Here is a 24,551-nt window from a genome sequence, read left to right on the forward strand (position 1 = left end):
TTCAATAATTAAGTTCATAAAATTTATTTATGATAAAAATTTATTAAATGTTTCATTTTATTAAGTCATATTTAATGCTATTTGATCTTTTCTGCCTCTCTATATACGCACAAAACCTGATATTTTTTGGAGAAATCATTTAAATTTTTTTACTAATATTAAGTTTAAAATGTTAAAAGTATAAGAAAATTAATAATTTTAATTTTTTAATAAAACATTTCTTTGAGGGCAAATTTGTGAGATGATTTTGGGAGGAAAAAGATAGAAAAACATATTTTTTTTAATTTTAAATTAAGATAATTATATACCATTTATGATAACAAATGCATGATTAACACATTAATTTATATTTTTTATTTTAAAAAATTATTAATCTTAAATATATTTATTTAAAATAAAAAAATTATCCTCTCTTTTCTACTTCTCCAAAATTCTCCCTAATGAGAAATAAAAAAAATTTAATTAAACTAAATAAAATATTTTTAAAAATATTTTAAGCATACTAAATATATTTATAATACTTTTAAAATTGATTTCTAAAAGTATGATTCTTAGAAAAAAAAAAGCATAATTCTCATAAATAAAAATAAAAATCTACATTAAAATTTCCTAAGACCCTCCTGACTGCTCGTGAAAAATAAAAATAAAAATATAAAAAAGTAGTGAGAAGTGAGAAGAGAAATGCACAGTGACAATCATAAATCATAAAGTTATTAACTTCAATTTTTAAGGTTAAATTTAAACACCTAAAAATAAATTTTTATTAGAGAAATATTAATTATATTAAATTTAAAAAATACATTTTTATATAAAATTTTCTTATCATTAAGCAGTTTAACTTAACCGCCAGAATCATGAGAAAAATAAAATAAAATATAACCGCAAAAATTAAGGTTAATATTTTTCTTAAAAATAGAGAAGCAGAATGACAAAGTCAGAAGGGAGCACGACATAGTGTGAAGGTGACCCCGTTGTTGGCTATAATGCAATGCACGTCTTTGAGGAGATGCAGCCTCATCAACCGTCAAATGTTGAAGTGGTCAACAAAAGATCCAATCGAAGCGACAAAACCATGAGTGTATATGGACGCGAAAGCACCCAAACAAACACCATCTGGACATGCTGCTAACTAAATAGTGAGTTGGTGTTCATAGCATAATTACTCCCACTCCTAACCAAAATGTCTACACTCAACTCTAAATTGGAAACTCATCAAAAGCAAAACACCCTTTCCAAATAACAAGCACAAATCAACTTTTTTCTACTTGGCCCTACTAAATTATCATTTCCATTATCCAGCTATCAATATATTCTTTATCTTTAAAACATGAAAAATATATATAATTTTATTATTAAATGATTTTTTGTATAAATCTCAAACATGGCTTGCATGATTTGATTAACAAATTTTATTATTAAAAAAAATACTAAAAAATATGTATCACTTTTTTAAGTGTTGGCACTGAATGAATGAATGAAAAGACTGCTCCCACATGATAAAAGCACATTACCATAGATTTGATTGGAGCATTTCACGCTTAAAGCATTTTATAAATTTGTAAAAAAAAGTTGCTAAGGAAAGGGAATTGATCGGTACTCTTCAATGATACTTAAAGAAATGAAAGAATAATGTGTGATCTATTCCTCTGAAAAATTTCAAGTTATCTATATTGAAGAAGAGGATTACAGGCATTAGAGGTTCATCGATTATTCCTCACAGAAAAATGATAATAGTTAGAGTATACGCAGTACTATGTCTTTATTAGAAATCTCCTTTTAGAACGATGTTTACGTTGTAATATAGATAGTGATGTCTTTTGAGAGTTTGATTTCGTCTTCTTCTTCTTTTCTTACAGTGTGACTTGGCGTTTAAAATTCAAAAAACATCTTTATCTTTGTCACTTTTGGATAGAAATTACTCCATACGATGAGTAAGATATATTTTGTCAATCTTTTTGGTGAATAGTAATCAATAAAATATTTTATCAAATAATTATTTAACCAATTATAATGCATGACAAATGTGAGGTATGCATAACTTTCGTATCTTTCTATTTCCGTCAAATCCTAGTTCGTATTTACTTTTTAGTGTGTACTGAGAAATAAATTAAAATAAACTCTGCCAAGTGATAAATAGATACTTTTAAATGACAAGGGGACCTTTACGCCAAGTAAAAATAAAAGCAATTTGACGAAACTTTTGTTCTAATGACAAACAACAAAAAGTTTTCAAATGATAGAAAGAATAGAAATTAAGTTTAAGGATTCTATTAAGGAACAAAAATAACAAAAATTTACTATATAAAGAAAATAAATTTGATTAAGTAAAAGATCAACAAGTAGAAAATAAATATTAATATAAAAAATGATTTATAATATAAATTATAGTTAGATAAAAGAGATAAGAGAACAAATAAAAAAAAAACGGAGAAAAGAAAAAAAATTACTATGAAGGTGAAAGAACAAATACAATGAGATTAACGCAAGTACATAACATTTTAATTATGCGAAAAAGAAATTATCTTTTAAAATAAAATAAAAAATTATTGTTATTATTATTATTATTATTATTTAAAGTTAAATATTTCTTTAAATTACTTTTGAAAAGATAGCATTTAAAGGTTTCAAATTTGTTTCACTTTTTATTTGTCAAATAGTTTTATAAATTTATTAACCAAAACTAATTTTACTAATATAACTTTAGCATAATTTATTAAAATAAGTTATTTTTAACTTATTCTGATAAATTTTATTGTTAAATTTATGAAATAAGTCATTATATAAAAAATATTAAAATAAACATTTAAATTATATATATATATATATATATATATATATAAACACTCTTTATATTTTAAGCAAGAGTTATTTAAAAGTATAAAAAGATTTATTATATAAATGTGTGAAAAGAAATTATTATAAAAGAACTTTAAGTGATGTATATTTAATTTTTTTTAAGTAAAGTTTAGAGTTTAAATTTTGTAAAAATTTAATTAGGAGAGTTAGCTTCCAATGTTGTGTAGATTAAGAGTGTATAAAGTTATTTGTAAATTATTTAAACTTGATTTATTAAATATTTGTTAAAATTTATTTATTTAATTAAACAAATAAGTTTAAGTTAAATTAGGCAAGTTTTACTAACGAAAGTTATTCTGAGTGGGAAGTGACTTAGTATTGCTTAAGTAAAGTTTTGGATTCAAGTTTTTGTCTATATAAAAAATCTCCAGTAATAGACTCACTCATCATATTCATGTGCGTGACCTTGGTATTAAACTAGATGGAAAACTGAAAAAAAAAAATAGGCAAGTTTTGTTATTTAAATGAGTTAAGTTCAAATTTGGTAGATAAGATATTAATAGTCCACCAAATAGCTCTGATATATATAATTTTATTTAAAGACAAATAAACATTTAGTTATCATACAATACTCTTTTTTGTAATTTAGTCTCTGTCAATAATCAATTTGTATATCAATTTTTATATAATTTTTTTTAATTTCATCTCTAATATTACAATACTTGTAACAACGTTAGTTCTCTCCTCTAATTGACAAACATTTATTCAATGTGACAAGTTTAAATTGTGTTTTAATCTCTATACAAATATTTTTTTTGTAATTTAGTCTCTATAAATAAAAAATTGTATATAAATCTTTATACCAAAAATTCTTTATTTTTAATTTCATTTCTATCATTATGATAACATTTTCATATTAATGTCTAGTGATATTTTCTCAACATCTTCATGAGAGTATTTTAAATTCTTCGAAGAAGCTTCAGATTCCACTTCATATCATTTCAATTCATGATGTGAGGTGTTATTATACAAGATAATGTTTCTTCACTTTAAACTCATGTAAGAACCATCCTAAGAAGAATTTATGTTTTATTGCATCTTTACATAAGCATCACCTCTAATTTTTCTATGATGATGATGATGATTTAAATAGTGATTTTGATTTTCTTTCAAATGTACCAATGATACAAAAGAAGAAAGTTTTTAACTTTAGGCATAAATCAAGAGAACATAAAGATAATAGGAGAATAGATGGGGATTATGATAGGAGATTGGATGGGGATTATGATGAGAATATGATGGAGCATACAAGTAATGACACTAGAAATGAAAATGTTGGAGGTGGTGCTCATGTAAAAATAAATTAAGACATGAAGGTGGACATGAAAAAATAGGAAGCAACTTATGAGACTTATTTAAAGAATCTAGACTTGACATTAATATAAATATCAATATAATGGTAGAGATGAAATTTAAAATAAATTTTTGTATAAGGACTATAAATTTTTTTACCTATAAAAACTAAATTACAAAAAGAAAAATTTTATATAAAAATCAAAAGACTAAATATGTTACATTTGAATAATCGTTTGATAAATAGGAGTGATAGTTAATGTCATTATAATATATTGTATCAGTAAAGATAAAATTAAAAAAAATTCTTTTATAAAAATTAAATTACAAAATAAATCTTATATAAAAACTAGAATTTTATTTTTTTATTTAAAATAAAACATAATTACACTATCATATTTACTATTAATATTATTTTTCAATTAAAATTAAAGTTTTACTTTAGAGCGTTAATCTTTAATATTGACTTTTATTATGTAGATTATATTAAGGCGAAATTTTAATTATGATTAAAAAATAAAATTAATATTATTTATGATATTTCACTTAAGTTTTATTTTATCTATTTATTAAATTTACTTAAAAATTATAATTTTTATTATTCTCATCTTAAATCTATATAACTTTACTTAATTTGAGTTTTCAAGAGTTCGTATGTTAACTAAATGACCATAATTAATTTCTTTTAAAGAAATTCATCATTTTCATAAGCAAATATGTTATTTATAACATTAAGTCTAAATAAATTATAATTTATTATTATTTTGATTTAATTTTTAGTATAAAAACATTTATTAATTACTAAATAAATAAATAAATAACATTTTATTAAAGTTTATTGAAGAAAAATAAATAAGTCATAAATAAATTAATAAGTTAAATTAAAATTAAAATTTTAATTATTTTAAATATTTTAACTTAAAATTTGTTATTTTGGTTCATATATTAATTACTAATATTTTAGAATTATTTTTTATTTTTTAAAATATGTTTTTATTTAATCGATATCATTTATATTTTACATTTGAATTAAAAAAATGATCTATAATAAGTGTGATACTTACTAATTCCGAAGAAAGTTTTATGTTTTTTTCTTAAAAAAATACAGAATTGAAAAATTCACCTATATGGGAATGGAAGGAAAAAAAGAATAGAAAGGAAATTGCTCCCACAACATGGGAGAAAATAATTTGAGTAGAATCACTTTGCAATTTTAAGCTAACAGATTTTATTTTTTTAATTCTGTTAGAGAATGTCTTTCTATTAGGGAAAAATGTCTTTAATTTTGGTAATTGATTGAAAATAGAGAAAACCTTTAATTTTTTAAAAATATTTATAATAAAATGACATACTTTTTAGTAAATATACTGGGTTTGTGTCGATCAGTTCTATTCTGGAAATTTTAAAAAAATTTATGTATTTATTCAAAAAAAATTTCATATAAATTTTCTTCAATGCCGAAAATGAAAAATAAAGGGAAGAGGAGAAAGAAGGAAAAGGTGCCAGCTATTTCCAACAATAAACGTGACCCGCGAGGATGAGATTTTCGAAACGGACGTTCACGATCTTCCCAAATTGAATTTGCGGTTCATTTGAGGCGAATTTCATTTGCCACTACTTTCCTCTTTTAAACAGCAGCGCGGGTACCTCAGCCACACAAAGCCACTTTCGTTAAAAATAGAAAACACAACACATAAGTCACGTACACGTAGCTTCCTTCATTTCGGAAATTCTAAGGTACTCATCACAAACACATTCTCACACTTTCTTTCACACATTCCATCATCAAATCTTTGCAGGTGACATTTTTCAACATTCATCACACCCATCTTCTTTTTCTTTACCATTTTTTTTATCGTCATTCGTAACAATCTTCACTCCTTAGCTTAATCTTTTTTACGTGAGACTCGGATCATATTAAAAGTGCGGCATTTTTGTTTTTGTAATGATTATCATGATAATTTGATTAATCTCTTCCTATGTTCTTACAAAAAATAACGTGACACATTTAATTTACACGTAAATAACCCCAGATCATATATTGTAGCTTTGGTATTATTTTTAACGTAAGTTTAATTTGGTGTTCTTATTCAGCAATCAGTAAAAAATGGCAGAAGCTGAGGATATTCAACCTCTTGTTTGTGATAATGGAACTGGAATGGTGAAGGTATGTATATATGGATCCATTTATGTGATCTTAAAGCTTGTTATTTTTCATGATCTATACGTTGGAATTAAGTAGATGGGGTTGATTTGTGTTAAAATTTGAAGGCTGGATTTGCTGGAGATGATGCTCCAAGGGCTGTGTTTCCTAGCATTGTGGGTCGTCCACGCCACACTGGTGTGATGGTTGGTATGGGACAAAAGGATGCATATGTTGGTGATGAAGCTCAATCTAAGAGGGGTATTTTGACATTGAAATACCCAATTGAGCATGGAATAGTTAACAACTGGGATGACATGGAGAAGATCTGGCATCACACTTTCTATAATGAGCTACGTGTGGCTCCAGAAGAGCACCCCGTTCTTCTCACTGAAGCACCACTTAATCCCAAGGCCAATCGTGAGAAAATGACACAGATTATGTTTGAGACTTTCAATACTCCTGCTATGTATGTTGCCATCCAAGCTGTGCTTTCCCTTTATGCTAGTGGCCGTACAACTGGTAAAGATTCCTCAATGACTTTTTTTCCTTCTCTTGGTTTTTTTAAATTTTGTAATTTAGGGCATGGTGCATGGTACTTGTATGCTTATTGTTGTCATGCCACTTGTATTTCATTAGAATTTCAGGATGACTTTTTTCAAATGTTTATAGCTCAAATGAATATAATTTCAAGATGACTTGTATAGTGAAAATGAATGTAGTTTAAATGGGTATTGTAGACCCATTAATGTTATTTGAACAATTAAAGATTGACATTGTAGGTAATCTTAACAATTATTTTCTCACTTACTTTTACTTTTTTATGTGTACACATTAACTCAAAAATCAAATGTGACAGCTAAAAGTTTTCCTCCAAAATTGTTCTGAAAACGTTTCTAGGACCACACTAGGAGGGAGTCTCCTGCTTTGAGCTGTCCTTTTTCATAGTTTAAATGTCAAAACGAAATTGTATATAATTTGTTTGATTTTAAAACATTTTGCTGGAATTAATAATGTCAGACATTCTGTTCATTATATTATGTGTGCAGTTTTCCCATGAATGTTAAGTGAGAATCTGAGATCCAAGGGACTTGCCATACGTATATTTTATCATTGAACAGCTTGACATTTGGAATGTATTTTGGGGCATGGTGCATGGTATTTATTGATGTCATGCCTTGTATTTCATTATAATTTCAAGATGATTTTCAAATTTATCATATAGTCTAAATGTCCGCATGAATTGTATACTAATCAATCGAGTTGTAGTTGTTTATTTCTAAACACTTCGCAGTAATAACAATGTCATATACTTTCTGTTTTCACTATGAGAATTTGAGAACTAAAAGGACTTGCATCATAAATTTTTTCATTGAACATCTTGACATTGAAATCGTTCTTATACTTTTCAATAAGAAACACACGTTTGAATAAAAATATGTGATTTAGATAAATTTATAAATGTATCTCAACTATATCTAATGGCTAACAATCAATTTCACAAAAATCAATTCTACTCAACTTGAAACCAAATGAGCACAAAATGGGTTTTGGAAACATGGTTTTGTAACATTTTATGCTGTTTCATAGGTATTGTTTTGGACTCTGGAGATGGTGTGAGCCACACAGTTCCAATCTATGAAGGGTATGCCCTCCCGCATGCAATCCTGCGTTTGGACCTTGCAGGGCGTGACCTCACTGATGCCCTCATGAAGATCTTAACCGAGCGTGGATACTCTTTCACCACTACAGCAGAGAGAGAAATTGTGAGAGATGTGAAGGAAAAATTGGCCTACATTGCTCTTGATTATGAACAAGAGTTAGAAACAGCAAAAACAAGTTCAGCTGTTGAGAAGAGCTATGAGCTACCTGATGGCCAAGTCATCACAATCGGTGCCGAAAGGTTCCGTTGCCCGGAAGTACTATTCCAGCCATCCATGATTGGTATGGAAGCTCCTGGCATACATGAAACCACATACAACTCCATCATGAAGTGTGATGTTGATATTAGGAAGGATCTGTATGGAAACATTGTGTTGAGTGGTGGTTCCACTATGTTCCCTGGTATTGCTGATAGGATGAGCAAGGAGATCACAGCATTGGCACCAAGTAGCATGAAAATTAAGGTGGTGGCACCACCAGAGAGGAAGTATAGTGTTTGGATTGGAGGCTCCATTTTGGCATCCCTCAGCACCTTCCAACAGGTACAGCACTTTGGTTAAATTACATGTGTTGAATGACTCAGAAGTTTGGTAAGAAATTCTAGCAACTCACTCTTCTAAACATATTTTTCAACACATTCCTTGTGATTGGTTCAATTTTTGAAAGGTCAAAATACTTAGTCATATAAATTGAACACTTTTTAAATGTTTCTTTGATTTTTTTTTAACATAAACTAGTCACATTAAGTGTGTTAAAAAGAATGTGTTATTCACATTACTTGGGTGGGAAATTAATCAGGGAATTCTATTTGAAAGAATATGTAGAGACTAAAAACTTAAAGGAAAACCAAAGCAGGAGAGAATATCCAACATAATACTCAGTTCAAGGGAAGAAAACTAATCTAAAATTGATGCAAAACAAACTTGGTTTGCAAGATACTTAGGTAGCATTTGGCATGACTCTTTTAGCTTCCTTTCTCTTTAAAATTAGAAGCTCCTCTTATTAGCTTTTTGGGAAAGCTCCTTTTGTATTTTTCCATTAAAAAAATTACTTTTGTATTATAGAGTCTCTTTTAATTGTGTTTGGTTCAAGGTTCACCTTTTAAAGATAAGAGAACACAAAAAAATGTGCTAAAAATGCTACTTAGACTGATCTGATCCATTTTTGATAATTTTTTCTTTCCTGAATGCAGATGTGGATTGCAAAGGCAGAATATGATGAATCAGGCCCTTCAATTGTTCACAGGAAATGCTTCTAATGATGCAGAGGAAATTTTAATATACACGTACTAATACCATAAACTGGTTGAGGAACTTCCATTTTCCATTCTTTACCATTTATTTTTATCATGTTCATGTGTTTTCCTTTATTGATATGTTGGGATAAGGGCATGGAAGCAAAGCATGATATATAAGATTCTTTTCTTTTTTTTCTTTTTTCATTACCATTTTGTTGTAGAAAAGCTGTGTATTGTTATTGATTTGGTTTGGTTGAATCAAATTCTATCAAGTATTTTGATTAGCATAGTGGTATGTATTTGACTTATTATTATTCTTTTCAACGAAGGAGTCATTGTTGATCACGGCCCAAAATATATAATTGATATTATGCCAACTTTGCATGTGATATTGCTCCACATGCAAGTTGATTAAAGAATTATCGCAAAATTATAAATTTAATCTTAAATTTAATTTAAGTTTTGATTCTTTAAAATTTAATTTTGAAGTTTAACGTGTCAATTTAGTTATTCAAGTTATTCTTAGATGTTAACTCTCGTCATATTTAAGTAAATTTTAGAGAAGTCTTTTCAAGGAAAAAAATGAGTATAAAAAATAATAATTTTTTTTATAAGTTAAAAACTATTTATAATTCTCTTTTTTTTTTAAATTATAAATATTGTTCTCATTTAATTTATTTAAATTTTAAAAAAAGTTTTTTTTTTAATTTATGAGAGACATTTTGATTATTTTTATCTAAATTTTTTTGACAAAAAATTTTCTAGAGGTTGACTCAAATTGAATTTCTATAACTCCGTTTAATAGAAATTTTTTAAATACAATATTTTGAATTAGTTTTATTTAATTTATATTTTTCTATATTTTACTATTAAATCATCATTCAAAAATTTCAAATTATTCATACAAACTTAAATTTTCCTCATGCTGTTGTTATTCACTTAGCACTTGTTTTTGTTTTTTATATACTGAACAAACTATCATAAAGCTATCATTGACCAAATTTCATTCCTGCCATTTCTATTATTAATTATTTTTATTACGAACACGTATCTATATTAAACACAAACATAATTTGAGTTAGTGAATTGAAAGATAGTGTCAGAAAATTTTTGACAAAAAAAAAAACTTAAGAATAAAAAAAATTAAAATCTTTAATTGAAACTTAAATTAAGTTATAATATGGAAATTATAATTTAGCCAAAAATTATTGCAGTGTATTCTCATTATATTAAATGCCAACCTTAGTAAAATGATACTTTTAATATCTTTTTATTAAATGTGAATCTTATTACTCTAATTGTTTAATTAAATACTATAACAAATAATTTAATTGAAATGCATTGATAATATAAATATTTTTGTGCACTATCATCTAATCATAAATTATCATATCAGTAAAATCATGAACATTTACAAATTAATTTAAAAGTTATACATTTTCTATATTTTATTTAATTAATAATAAAATTTTAATACCAACTGTAAAGTTTAATTGAACTTTTTTATATGAAAAAAAATCAAGTTTACAAAATTTAACACAAATTTTAACGATTAATTCTTCATTGTCTCACCTTATTTTATCATGTAATTAGTTCTGTGCAGTCAACCAAATTTTTAAAAATATTAGGCGTATAAGTTATAACTATAACTAAATCTGTATTTTAAAATTTGAATCTTATGAATATATTAAAATTAAACATGTCTTTTAAAATTTAAATGTTATGCAAACATAAGTATATTTTAAATTCTTAATTTAAAGAAAAAAGTAACTTCAATAAGTTTGGAGCTAAGGAAAAAATAATTTGGGAGCTAATCTTTCCTATTTATGTCAATATTAGCTTTATCTCACTAATTAGGGGTTAAGTTGAAGTAACCCTTACTAATCAATTCACTTTTTCGATAACAAATATCAATAATTTACTAATAATTCAAATACAAAATTTTGTGAAGCATGACAAATAGGAATAGAAATAGGCTAAATTATTTGACAAAATTTACTGCTTAACCTTTAAGTTTAATCCGATTTATCCTATTTAAATAATAGACTTAGTTTAAAATTTTTAAAAAATTTAATTAATTAAATAGATTAGACTTAAATTAAGAAAAAGTTTATTAGTTTATTAAAATAATCTATTTAAAATTTATAATAATATATTAAATAATTTTATATAAAAATTATAATATAATATTATATTAAATAAAATAAATCTTAAAATAAATAGAATTTTAAATTAAAAATTTTAATTTTTTTGTTTAAGTTAAAGAATGTGCTTACTGTATACTCTTAAAAAAAAACTTGTTTGCTAAAGTCTTTCATGTTATTATTATTTAATTTATATTATACACATACATATAATATTAATTTGTTGTCTCAATTACATCTATGGTTAATTCATCTTATTTATTATTTTTTTATATACCTATTTATATTATATGTAATTTTTTTATTATTATTTTCTTTTTTTATTTATTTAAATGTTTCAATACAAAATAAATCATTAAATATTAACAGAATAAAAAAACTTATACAAAGATAGACTTAAATTTAATAAAAAATTTATAATATATAATAGATCAAATTTAAGTTTTAAAATTTTTAAATAAGTCAATCCTATTTAATTAAAGTCTAGTTTAATTCATCCAATTTTCATTTCTAATAAAAAATTTGATATTTTCAAGATACACCGGGCATCTAGAATTCGAGGATTCGATAATTTTAAATTTGAAACAAAAAGAAATTAAAATTTTAGAATATCGAGTAATTAATTGTGGGTGACAAGAGCTAACATGTGAGAAAAAGAAAACGCTGAAGTATGTGAAATTCACCTATCAACATGTGACTTTTATTTTATAAAATGACAACGTAGTTGAATTGAAGTTCTCTTAAAGTGTAATATTCACCGCAGAAGAGTGTGATTTTATTTTATTTTATTTTTGCTGTGTTTAAATTTTATTATTAAAATATATTATAATTTGAATGGATGATATTTAATGTAATAAGAATATTACTGTAGAAAATATATTTCCGGTAATTATTTTCATATAAAAGTTGATATAATTTAAATAACTACTATTGAATTATATGTCTAAAATATTTTATATTTTCATTATGTTATGATATAAATTAACAGTGATATTAATAAAACTTAGTTTTAATAAATAAATTATTAAATTTGTTATTTTACTGCCTGTAGTTCTATTTATAAGAAATACTTTCTAATGCTTTTTTTTTTGTTCAAATATAAGAAACATATTTTTTTTCAAATTTTTTTATTAAGTTCTTTTTATACCTTTATTTACTATAATATATATGTTAGCAAGACACTCACTTTTCATCCATGAAAATCAATATATATATATAAAAGACATCAATTGGACCATCAAATACTATAAATTTTTCTAGAATTAAATTTATAGCATATAACTTCTTTATTAATCTTAATGAATTAGGTATATTATAAATAACACCCTTCTATTGCTACATCTATTTGTCTATTATATATCACTCCCTTCTAACCTTTTAAGTAATTTTTGTCTAAAATGCTTTTTCTTCTTATAACTATAACAATAATAAAGAGGTTTTATGTAAAAGAATTAAATCAGAATGACAATAAAAATAAAGACGTAGAAATAGACATTCCCAATCATGTGATCTTATCGCATTATCAACAGTGTTCATTTTCCCCTGAAGTGAGGGGAAGTTAAAATGGGTCATATGAATAGCATGAGTTTTCACCTTCTTGGTCACAAAAATGCCATATATAGAAGAATAACAACTTGCCACGTATGAGAGGACTAGAGAACAAGATCACCAAACCACACAGGATAAGAGAATGAGAGCACCAACCATTGGAACTCAAAATTTAGCTGTAAGAGGTAACAACGTATAAAAGAAAATTGGTCTCAAAAAAGATGAATTCGTGCAATTGAAGACTCAGTGTATACACAGTTTAGGAAGTAAAGAATACGTTATAAGGAAGTAATTGTTGGATAGTTGAAACTACCATATGTTTATAGTCTCAAGTAAATATCATATAATATATCGTAAAATTTTTAATTTTATTTATTAATTAAAAATATGGTCAAGTATTATATGATAATTGTCTATAATCATAAATACACGTGTAATAATTCAGAACCGCTCAATAACTTAAGAACAAGGTAAAAATTAGCCTGAAGTAACTTGCTAGAAATAGTGCAAGCAGACAACGAACCTTATCAGTGAAGAATTACTTAACTAACATTATCAAAAGAATGCTAAGTTGAGTTTAATCATCCATTATTATCACTATGTGTGGTTGGTATTAATTGGAAACTTGAAAACAAAAATTAGAAAAAATGGAAACTTTTGCTGGGGAAATGTGACAAACTACTGTTGCCATCACCATTTAGCATCTCTCAGATTCGAGAATCACATAGATTTTAGATTTTATGACAGCTAACACACAAGAAAATTGACGAGTAAGCAAAGTAAAGTGTGCGGTCTTCAAAGAATCCTTATATTCACACCATTGTATGATGATGAAAACTTACCACTTGCACTGAAAAGGTATCGTTTGTTTAATTGATCCATGAAAGAAAGTGAGTTGGAATTCCACTAGAATTAGGATTAAAACGATAAAGTTGATATACGGAATTATATCTTTGGGTATACGTTTTTGACAAATCATTAAAATATTTATGGGTTTGTTCGATTTGAAGTTAGATATAAATAACTTTGATAAAATTAACTTTAAACTTGCAACAACTTGTGAAAATAACAACGTGGGAATAATATCCTCAAAATGGTAATGGCGGTTGTGCCAAGACAACGGTACCCATCAGTTCTTTGCTTTTATTTCAAAATTAAATTGAGAAAACCGAACAAATGAAGATAAATGCATTTTGAACTTGTAAAGTAACTTCCACCATATTCTATCTTGATTATTTTTAGGTTGATTTCAATTTTCAGATTTCTGACAAATCATTTCACCTTTTCAAAATTCAAATATAGACAACTTTCATGTAAAAAAAAACTTCAAATTTTCATACGTCACTTCTTATTGCAAGAAAGACTTTGGTAGAAGAAAAAAGACACATAATGACATGTTTGATATTTGCACTACAAGAAAGTGTTGATAGAAAAGGGTGGCTTTGCTAAATGCTTCATGTTTACGCAGGAAATAAGAGATAATCAATTTGTCAAAATTTAACGCAAAAGCCAATAATTTGCAATTTGAAACTTATTTTTAACCAAACTATCAAACTTGGTTTAAAATGGAGACTGCACCATGCTTGATGATGCTTCATTCCCAAAGTGCAAAAAGCAAAGCTTCACATAAAAATTTCCTTCAAAAATCGATCAAATGGGGCTCCAAAGTCTCGTGTAAAAGTATATTTTTTGTAGCAAGAGTTAAATCATGCTTCAGGTTATCAACATTATCAAAATAAACTAAGGGTATATAAAGAATCACACAGCAAATTTTATCATCATTAATAAAGAGAAAAACAAGGATTTCCTCATTTATCACCAGCAAACGTGTTTCCAATAGACAAGGTATAGTTTGAGAGTTAAGCAAGGAAGAACCTTTAAAAGTGAGAAGAAATGTTCAAAGTAAACAACAATTAGATGCTGCAAAAATGTCTAATGAAGTATTGAATTTTCTTAGCTTCCTTTTGGACAATGAAGCATAAGCCAGTCAAGTTTGTTGGCTATAGTTCTAGAAAAGAACCTTGTACTCAATCCAATGCGCGGAAATTTCTAAAATTTGATGATCCAACTGTGTCAATAAACCCTTTGATGGACAATTCAGGAACCGTAACCTTCTTACTGTGCAGCTCATGGTCAATGAAGACAACAATCACAGTGATATCATCATGGAAAAAACGCCTGATCCCCTTTCCAATCTTCTGAAGGTCTTTATATCTCATTTCCCTTTTCCTTGCTGCCTCGCTTAAAGCTGCCTTAAGAAGCCGTCTTGCAATACCCTGGATTTCATAAAGGACAACACACAATAAGAAAACAGTTGTTACTTAAACATCTGAAAATTAATACCGTATGTGAAATTGAATACAATCATCTCTCTCTCTTATTTGTTTTTAATCTTTTTCATACATACGCATCTCAAAATACTCTCCAAAATCAAAGGGGGACAGCTTTTGGTTGTTCATTAAACGGTTTATGAAAGAATAACTTAAGAGCTTCTGATATCCAAGGCAAAGATGATGGAAGGAAAAAGAAGTAAAGTCTAGTAGAAAAAGCATACCGATCGTGGATTGTTATAAACAATCTCAGCAGCTTCCTGATTTGTCATGTGTTCCCAAAGCCCATCAGATGCAAAGATAATGAACTTATCATTAGGTTGTAAAACTCTTGAACATACAGATGGTTCGGCTGTCAGCACGGGCCGGCGGATAGGTTCAGGAAGGTGGAACCGTGGGAATGAAGGATCAAAAGAAAACTCTGGCCGCTTCAAATATGCATCTCCTATAGATCTGGATACCTAATCTCAGTTGTGGGGTGGACAAGAAAACTTATGTTACAATGAGCAACCCCAACCAACACAGCAGGCATCTCATTAATAATTGCGAAATTGATTACATAAGCAAATACAATTATTAGCAAGGATGTGAACAGAAATTGACTGCAGTTATAAAATATGATTTATGCAGAAATAATAAAGCGTGAAAACAAAAATATGAGCGTATAACATATGTTATGGGATGCCATGCTAAGCAAACTAATTCCCATAAAGCCTCGACAGTGTATACACAGAATGGAAGAATATTACATAGAAACAGAAGCAAAAACAAAACAAAATAGGCAATAACGTAAACCATTAACAGAGTTTTATCTCTAAAGAGAAAAGAAAAAGAAAACCTGGATGATTCCTTTAATGCGCCACGTTCCTTGTTTCATAACTACAATTTGCGAATCTTCTGGATGCAAAGATCTGAGTTCTCGTCTAACCTCCTCTTTGCTAGCGTTGTGCTCTTTAGTCAACTGTTCCGCAACGATCTTGTTAGATCTACCTATAGAACCAATTACAGCACGAGAGTCTCCAAGATTCGCAATATACAATGTCCCTCTCCAAACAACACCAACCAGACAACAAGAACCCATTGCTGCTATCAATGGCTTTATTCCATAACTTCTTCGAACAAGAGTCAGAAACCCATCTTCAGTAGCAGAAACAGCATTTCTGATAATATCTTCAGAGATAGAACCATTTTCTTGAGCAACCCCTACAATGAGATTTGACACAAAACTTCAATAACAATAACTTCCTAAACCAATCAGGATATGCACAAAAAACAATAACAATAGGGATAAAAGGAGCTAAGTTAATAAAAATACACACATCATCATTCAGGCAGTAAAAGTATATGTAAGTTAACTAATACAGGTATATACCTACCAATTTAGATATGAAAAAGAACCAGAAATAAGAGAAAATGGAAACTAGAATATGGTATTTCATAAACCATATCAATCCAGAATTGGCAGGTAGATCTATTCACATGTGTCCTTGGTCTCACCATATTATGTGCGCCATTTTCCAAATACCTTAAAAGGGAAACATCATATTTTCTGTACATCTAGCAATTCAAATCCAAATTACAGATTTAAAAGAGAAAAAAAAAAAAACTAATTTCAACTGACACACTTAGGTATACTTCGTCTAGTAGATGCCCTGGTTGTATGAGGCGAGGTCAAAATTGAGGAGAGTGGAAGTTCTCAACTTATGTTATGATCCAAACATGTGTTAAGTGATCTTCATTCCAATTTTGCTGTCTTCTCAACTTTCCAACCCAAGCAAACCCAAAATATAAAACTGTACTTCAGTGTCTGCTTGGCAACTTGATTTCAGATAATTCTTGTTTTGTCAAATTAATTTTGGTTAAAAGTAAGTTTGAAGTTAAGCATGCATGTCGGAAAACTTTTATATTAAAAACAAGTTTGTAGTGAAACTTAGTATAAAACTTTTAACCTAACACAAAAGCTACCCAAGCGTTGCTTCAAGTCAGAATTGATTTTGGATGAAATTCCTGTCCAAAACCAATCTAAATGCATTTCCAAACATCAAGAAAAAAAATGCATAAACACCCGCTTTCTATCTAAGACGTGGGTTCGAGCAATCAGAATTTAAAATTCAAACATATGCTCTAAAATTACAAAAAATGAAAAAGAGAGAGAGAGAGAGAGACATATGATAATTGCTTGGTACAAAAGAGGAAAACTCAAAAGCAAAAGTAAGATAAATTGAGGATGAACTAAATCAAAATTGTGATGTTTCTAACTTCTAATAAAATACTTTCCCTATCTCCTCTTGGATATATACATGCAAATTCAATAATTGTTTCCCTTAAAAAAACACCACTGAAATTAAAAAAAAAAAAAAAAAAAAAAAAAAAAAAAAACAGCCAGAAGCATATAAGCCAAACTAAAGACCCTTCCAAATAACAAGACCCAAAATCTCATAAGCAACAAAAAGGGTCCAAAATATCAACATTGATAAACCCTCCATCAAATTATAATCATTAAAACAAAAAACAAACAAATTAAGAATCCTCCAAAAAAGGACTCACTCATGAGATTATGGAAGAGGTTATCATTGATGAAGCGAGAAGCTTCAGGACCACCATGTCCATCATAAACACCAACGAATACAGCATCAGAACCGGTCTCAACCTGGCTATGATCCTCAATAACTTCATTGGCCTGAACCACGGCGAAGGAAAATTCCCCACACGAGTGCTTCTCAAGGTCCTTACACCATATGAGAGCATCTCCAATTGTGGATGCATCATCGAAATCATCCTTGTTCATACGTGCATAGCGCCTCACCGGTCTCAAGCACGCCGACACTATCCTTGCCAGCCACGAAAACATCCCACATTTCCCTCAAAACCGCAACACGTGGCAGAGCCTCAAGTGACAACTAGTGACAGAGAATAAATTGAAAACAAAATAAAAAATGGAAAATACCCAGATGCGGAAAAGTTGGATTTGTTGATGAAAGACGCGGTTTTTGGTTAGTGGGAGAGGAAAAGATTGAAACTTTGTGAAGGGAAGTTGGTGGGTAGGAAGGGAAGTGGAGAAAGAGTGTGGATTGGTATTTGGTTGTGATGTAAAGAGAGAAGAAAGAAGAGAGAAGAGAGAATAAGAATCTTTTTAAATTGTTGGATGTAAGGATAGAGGAGGAAGCAGAGAGTATGAGAGAGAGATGAGAAGGGTATTGGAATTTAAAAAAAAATAAAATAACGGGGATCTAATACAGGGGACTGAAGGGTAGAAGGAGAAGAAGGAGGAAGAAGAGTGAGTGATTGTTTTTGTCAGAGGTGTTGAAAGAGAATGGTTAAATACATGTTGGCGGGTTGTACATAATTGTGTTTTGTTTTGTTTTGTATGTGTAAAAAAGAGGATGCAGATGGAGAAAATTGGTGGGGCAAGGGAGTGAAGTTAAGGGGTTAATTTTTTTCCCTTTTTTTTTTTTTAATTGCCACTAAGGGAGAAAAGAAGGTACCCTGGGTTGAATGAAGATTGAAGAGAATGGTGGGGTGGGAAAATGGAAAGAAGAGGAAAGTTTAATTAGGCCTTAGTTGACTTTGAGGTGAAGATGAGAAAGAAAATGAAGAATAGCGTATCAGCTTTCCTTTTCCTGAATTTGTTATGAAAAAATGTTTTTTTTTTTTAATTATGCCCCTAATTGAGTGAATAAGAAAGGAAGATAGTAAAAGTAATAAATGTTTTAGATACTGAGATAAGAATATATTATTTTAAAATGACAAATAAAAAAAATAAAATTGGAGATTGTTTACTATATTAAAACATTTAATACATGTTTTTATTTGGGATGTATTTGATTACCATTTTTAAGAAGAAAAAAAAGGATTGCACAGTTTTTAAATTTAAAAAATAACACATCCACACACTTATATTTAAAAATTAAACTATAGACAAAAAAGTCGTCAAACTAAATTATTCGTTTACCCTTCATTCAAATTCTCCTTATTTTAATTTTTTATTTCCAATGATCATTAGTATTATTATTTTCCTCTCAAGTTGACAAGATGACTGCATTTAACTAATCGCAATTAATTTCATTTGGTTGAATTTGGGTGGGCCCAGCTACAAATTGCTCACCAAGGACGGCCACCAACGTCCAACATAGCTGTGTACTTTTGAGATTTCTCTAGTGTTATCAAGAACAACAATTTCAAGTTCAACCAGATTCATTGTCCCTTTGGTTTCCTAAACAGGGTTTGTGGGTGATTAAGATTGATTTGTTTACATCAGTTATCAGCATGGGACGTATATCTGAATCTCTGGTAAAGTTAAGAAAGCTTTTGGTATTGTGATACATCAATTAAAGAATGAACATAGATGATAGGATGAATCCAAAATGTGGAAGTAGGATTGTAAAGACAGAAAGATTTTGTGAATTTTGTTTGTTGGTTGTATTTTAGGTAATTTATTTATGCACAAGAGAAGGGGTAGGAGGCATAAGTTTTGGGTCATTAAATTTTGGAGTCCAATGATTGTTTATTTGACATAAATAATTTGATTTGATAAGAAGATGGGTGAAGATTGGCCACAAGTTATGGTATTTGGCGAGTGCAATGAAAAGGGTAAGATGAAGGGACACCTGTAATTGAGTAGGTGTGGCTTATAAATTGTGCAACATGTTTGGATGGATCAAAGGGGCAGAGGGGAAGTTGTTTTCCAAAGGAAAAGGGGAAGTCACTTACACACATGTGCCATGTGAAGTGCCCTTTTCTCAATCCACTCCCTCACAGATACAGTTGCATTAAAGGTTTGTGGTTGCTACTTAGGAGGCAGGGACCATTTCATCCCCTTAATTATTATCTCTCTTTCTTTTTCATTTCACATGCTTCTATGCCCATTCAATATCCCTTTCATTTCCTTCTCATCACTTCATTTTTCATTTGTTCACCACAAAATTGGGTCTCACTACACTTGCTTATCAAATTATATTCAATTTTATAATTTTTAATAAAAGGGCACTTTATTATTTGATTTTATTATGTGCCGGTAGATGTTTAGAAAGCCATTTATCTAAAGGCTGCTTTAGCCTTAGAAGCGTTCATTGATTAAGAATAATTTTAATCCTCCTTCTCTTTATCGTTTATATTTAAAGATAATAAATATATATTTTTTATTTAATTTTTTACTTTATAAAAATAATAGAATGAATTTCAAAAGATATATAGGTAGAAAAATTCGTTAATTAATGAGTTTGGACATTAGGAAAGCTTCTCGTATATTACTAAACCGTGTAATTAGTTAAAATGCAAGAGTTAGTTGAGAGTTAAGATTTTCTTAATTTAGTCTTATATTACTAATAAAATTATTGAAAAGGAATACATAGAGAGAATTATTCAAGTAAAAAACTGTTATATTTTATTTAAATAATTAAAATTTAATATATATATATATGCTTAGCCCCATACAATGCACAGAATAATTTATAATATTAAATTTTAAAATTTTAATTACACTAAAAAAATTATAAAATAAATTTAAATCATTCAATAATTAAATTTGCATATATTTGTCACATAAATTATTCTATTTTTATTATAAACTTTATACATATTCTATATATTATACTAAATTTATCAAATAAATATTTAAATTAATGTAAATATTTACTTCCTGTGATATATATATCTTCATATATATATATATATTTATTTGTTCGATGATATAAATTTTTATAATAAATTTTTTCACTTTTTAAAAAATCTATTCATTAAAAAAGTAAAATAATAGAACTTACAAATTTAGTGTGTCAGTTTTTTCTATAAAATTAAGTTTATTTAATTAGTAATAACAAAAAATTGATCTAAATTATTTTAAGATATTTACATATTGTTAATTATATCTTTTACGTGATTTAGTTAGATTTTTATTCTTGTATTTAAAATTAAATTAAATTAAATCTTACACATTATAAGTTATAATTTATAATTAAATTTAATATATTTATCATTTTTCTATTAGTTTAATTCAATAAAATAGAAGATAATAAAAAAAATACTTTGATTGTAATAAAAAGTTAATAATTTTTAACATCAAAATTATTAAAATATACATATTATATATATTATACTAATTTTTTGAAATAAGTAATTTTTATTAACATAAATATTTCCTTCTCCGTGAGATATATATATATATATATATATATATATATATATATATTTTGTATGTGCATTTGTTTGTTTAAATAATATAAATTTTTAAAATAAATTTATTCACATCTTCTATATAACATAGATTATTATAAATAAAAATTTACAAATTAAAATATATAATAATATTATTTAAATTTTAAAAAATTTGTCCAATGAAAAAGTAAAATAAGAGAATTTAATAAATGAGTGTGAAAGGTTTTTCATAAAACTAAATTTATTTAATTAGTAATATTAAAAAAATTGGTCTAAATTGTTTTAATATATTAACCCGTTGTTAATCATATTTTTTACGTGATTTAGTTAAATTTTTGTTCTTATATTTAAAATTAAATTAAATTAAATTAAATCTTACACATTATAAGTTATAATTTATATTTAAATTTAATATATTTATTTATTTTTATTAGCTTAATTCAAAAAAAATATGATAATAAATAATATTTTAATTATAATAAAATAATTAACAATTTTCGTCTTTAACTTTATTTAATTAATATATAATAAAATAAATTTATGTTAATTTTTTTAAATAAATATTTATATTAAGGTAAGTTTTTTTTTTCATATGATATATATATATATATATATATATATATATATTCTCATATGTACATTTGTTTGTTTGAATAATATAAATTTTTATAATAAATTTTTTAAATTTTTATTTTATATAAAAGAGATTATTATAAATAAAAATTTATAAATTAAAACATATAATAATATTCTTCAGATAGAACTTAATAAATGAGTGTATCAGTTTTTTTATAAAATTAAGTTTATTTAATTAGTAAAATAATAAAATTAATCTAAATTATTTTAATATACTAATACGATGTTAATAATATTTTTTATGTGACTTAGTTAGATTTTTGTTCTTGTATTAAAAATTAAAATAAATCAAATAAAATTTTATACATTGTAAGTTAAAAATTTTATTTTAATTTAATATATTTATTATTTTTAATAAGCTTAATTCAACAAAATAGAAGATAATAAAAAAAATACTTTCATTATAATAAAAAATTTAATAATTTTTGTTATCAACTTTATAAAATATATATATTATGTATATCATGCTAATTTTATTAAATAAATATTTATATTAATATAAATATTTCTTTTTTGTGATATATATATATATATATATATATATACTTATATGTGTATTCATTTATTCAACTAATGTATATTTTTATAATAAAATTTTTAACTTCTTATTTTACATTAAAAGAGATTATTATATATAAAGACTTACAAATTAAAATATATAATAACATTATTCAAATTTTAAAAATATATGTCTATTGAAAAAGTAAAATAATAGAAGTTAATAAATGAGTATATCAACTTTTTCCCAAAATTAAGTTTATTTAATTAGTAGTATTAATAATCTGATGTATATTATGTTAATATACTAACCTGATATTAATAATAATTTCTACGTGATTTAGTTAGGTTTTTCTTTTTTTATTTAAATTTAAATTAAATTAAATTAAATCTTACACATAATAAATTATAAAAATTACTTTGATTATAATAAAAAATTTATAATTTTTGTCATCAAATTTATTAAAATATACATATTGTATATTATGCTAATTTTCTTAAATAAATATTTATATTAATGTAAATATTTCCTTCTCATTATATATATATATATATATCCGTTCATATGTAAATTTATTTGTTCGAAAAATATAAATATTTTAACTTCTTATTTTATATAAAAGAGATTATTATAAATAAAAATCTACAAAGTAAAATATATAATAATATTATTCAAATTTTAAAGAAATATGTCCATTAAAAAAAAATAAGAGAACTTAATAAATGAGTGTGTTAGTTTTTTTATATAATTAAGTTTATTTAATTAGTAGTATTAAAAAATTAATCTAAATTATTTTAATATACTAATTTGTTGTTAATCATAATTTTTATGTGATTTAGTTAGATTTTTATTTTTTATTAAAAATTAAATTAAACTAAATTAAATCTTACATATAGTAAGTTATAATTTATAATTAAATTAATATATTTAATATTTTTATTGCCTTAATTCAACAACATAAAAAATAACAAATAAACTTTAATTAAAAGAAAGAAATTAACAATTTTCATAATCAATTTTATTAAAATATGTTTATTATATATATGTGTGTATTTGTTTGTTCTAATAATGTAAATTTTTATAATAAATTTATTAACATCTTATTTTATATAAAAAAAATTATTATTAATAATAATATTTATTAAATAATATATAGAAAATTCTATTGTACTTTATGTTGAAACAAACTAAATGAATATAGAATTCATTTAAGAACGATATCAAACAAACAAATTACAATCATTCTAATATTTACATAAGATGTAAATTTGATTTTGAAAAGAAACATCTAAAATTACGTGTTTGAATCATTAAATATAAAAATATATTTATCTTCTTTTGTAAATTTTTTCAACATGCAAAATTATTTTTATCTACTTCCAAATTTGATATTAGATTTACAGTAAATTAGAATATTATAGACAACTGCTATTTGATTCGGACTGTATAACTTCCAAGCTCCATTTTCACCCTTTACAAATTTTGTAATTATCTCCTTTGATATATTCTACAACATAAAAAAAAATATAATCACATATTTAAACAAAAACATAGATGTTGAACAATCTGAAAATACCAATTGACTTCTAGTAATATGATAATGAGTTAATGCAATTGAATGGAAAAACTCTAAGAATCAAAACTTTGAGCTTATATTTTAACTTCATCAGTTGTATACTGATATCTATTTAAATATTAGTATATAAAATAAATTTTTTAATTAATATTTCAGAAACATGTATAGTAATCACTTCAAATATTAGTATATAAAATATATATTATAGCAAAGAGATGATTAATTTCATTTTCAATATTACCTTGTAAAACTCGTTAAATACACAAAATATTATAATTTTATTTAATAGTTTGAATGTATTTGAAGGATCCTTTACAAAATACAATAGTAAGAATGAGTTAAATAGAATATCCATTATAAAATTATTTCAGAAAAAATAAAGATGGAAAGAAATAATGGTCAACTTTGAATTTAAATTTACACTATTCAACAATAAAATGACTGTGTTTATAACATACTATTGTAGACAGAAAG

At 25.9% G+C, this 24,551-nt stretch overlaps 2 protein-coding genes across 3 annotated transcripts; one reads left to right on the forward strand and one right to left on the reverse strand.

Annotated features, from left to right (window-relative positions):
• The first annotated feature begins 5,823 nt into the window (after nt 1–5,823).
• Nucleotides 5,824–9,541, forward strand: LOC113872899 (actin-like). 2 transcript variants are annotated; one of them, XM_027510779.1, is made up of 5 exons: nt 5,824–5,886; nt 6,244–6,316; nt 6,421–6,814; nt 7,883–8,496; nt 9,147–9,541. In XM_027510779.1, exons 2-5 carry the CDS (start codon nt 6,257–6,259, stop codon nt 9,210–9,212), a joined length of 1,134 nt encoding a protein of 377 aa, XP_027366580.1. In that variant the 5' UTR covers nt 5,824–5,886; nt 6,244–6,256; the 3' UTR covers nt 9,213–9,541. The 2 variants fall into 2 exon arrangements, with proteins under 2 accessions (XP_027366580.1, XP_027366579.1); XM_027510778.1 differs by having other exon boundaries at nt 5,886–5,948.
• A 5,197-nt stretch (nt 9,542–14,738) lies between these two features.
• LOC113872248 (probable protein phosphatase 2C 68) lies at nt 14,739–18,391 on the reverse strand. Its single transcript, XM_027509656.1, has 4 exons — nt 17,761–18,391; nt 16,052–16,416; nt 15,438–15,674; nt 14,739–15,159 (listed from the first exon to the last, which is right to left on the reverse strand). The coding sequence occupies exons 1-4, from the start codon at nt 18,062–18,064 to the stop codon at nt 14,911–14,913; spliced, it is 1,155 nt and encodes a 384-aa protein (XP_027365457.1). The 5' UTR covers nt 18,065–18,391; the 3' UTR covers nt 14,739–14,910.
• Between the last annotated feature and the right edge of the window lie 6,160 nt (nt 18,392–24,551).

The sequence above is a fragment of the Abrus precatorius genome, unplaced genomic scaffold (assembly GCF_003935025.1).
Source record: "Abrus precatorius isolate BTA unplaced genomic scaffold, Abrus_2018 Scaffold7, whole genome shotgun sequence".
Taxonomy (NCBI): domain Eukaryota; kingdom Viridiplantae; phylum Streptophyta; class Magnoliopsida; order Fabales; family Fabaceae; genus Abrus; species Abrus precatorius.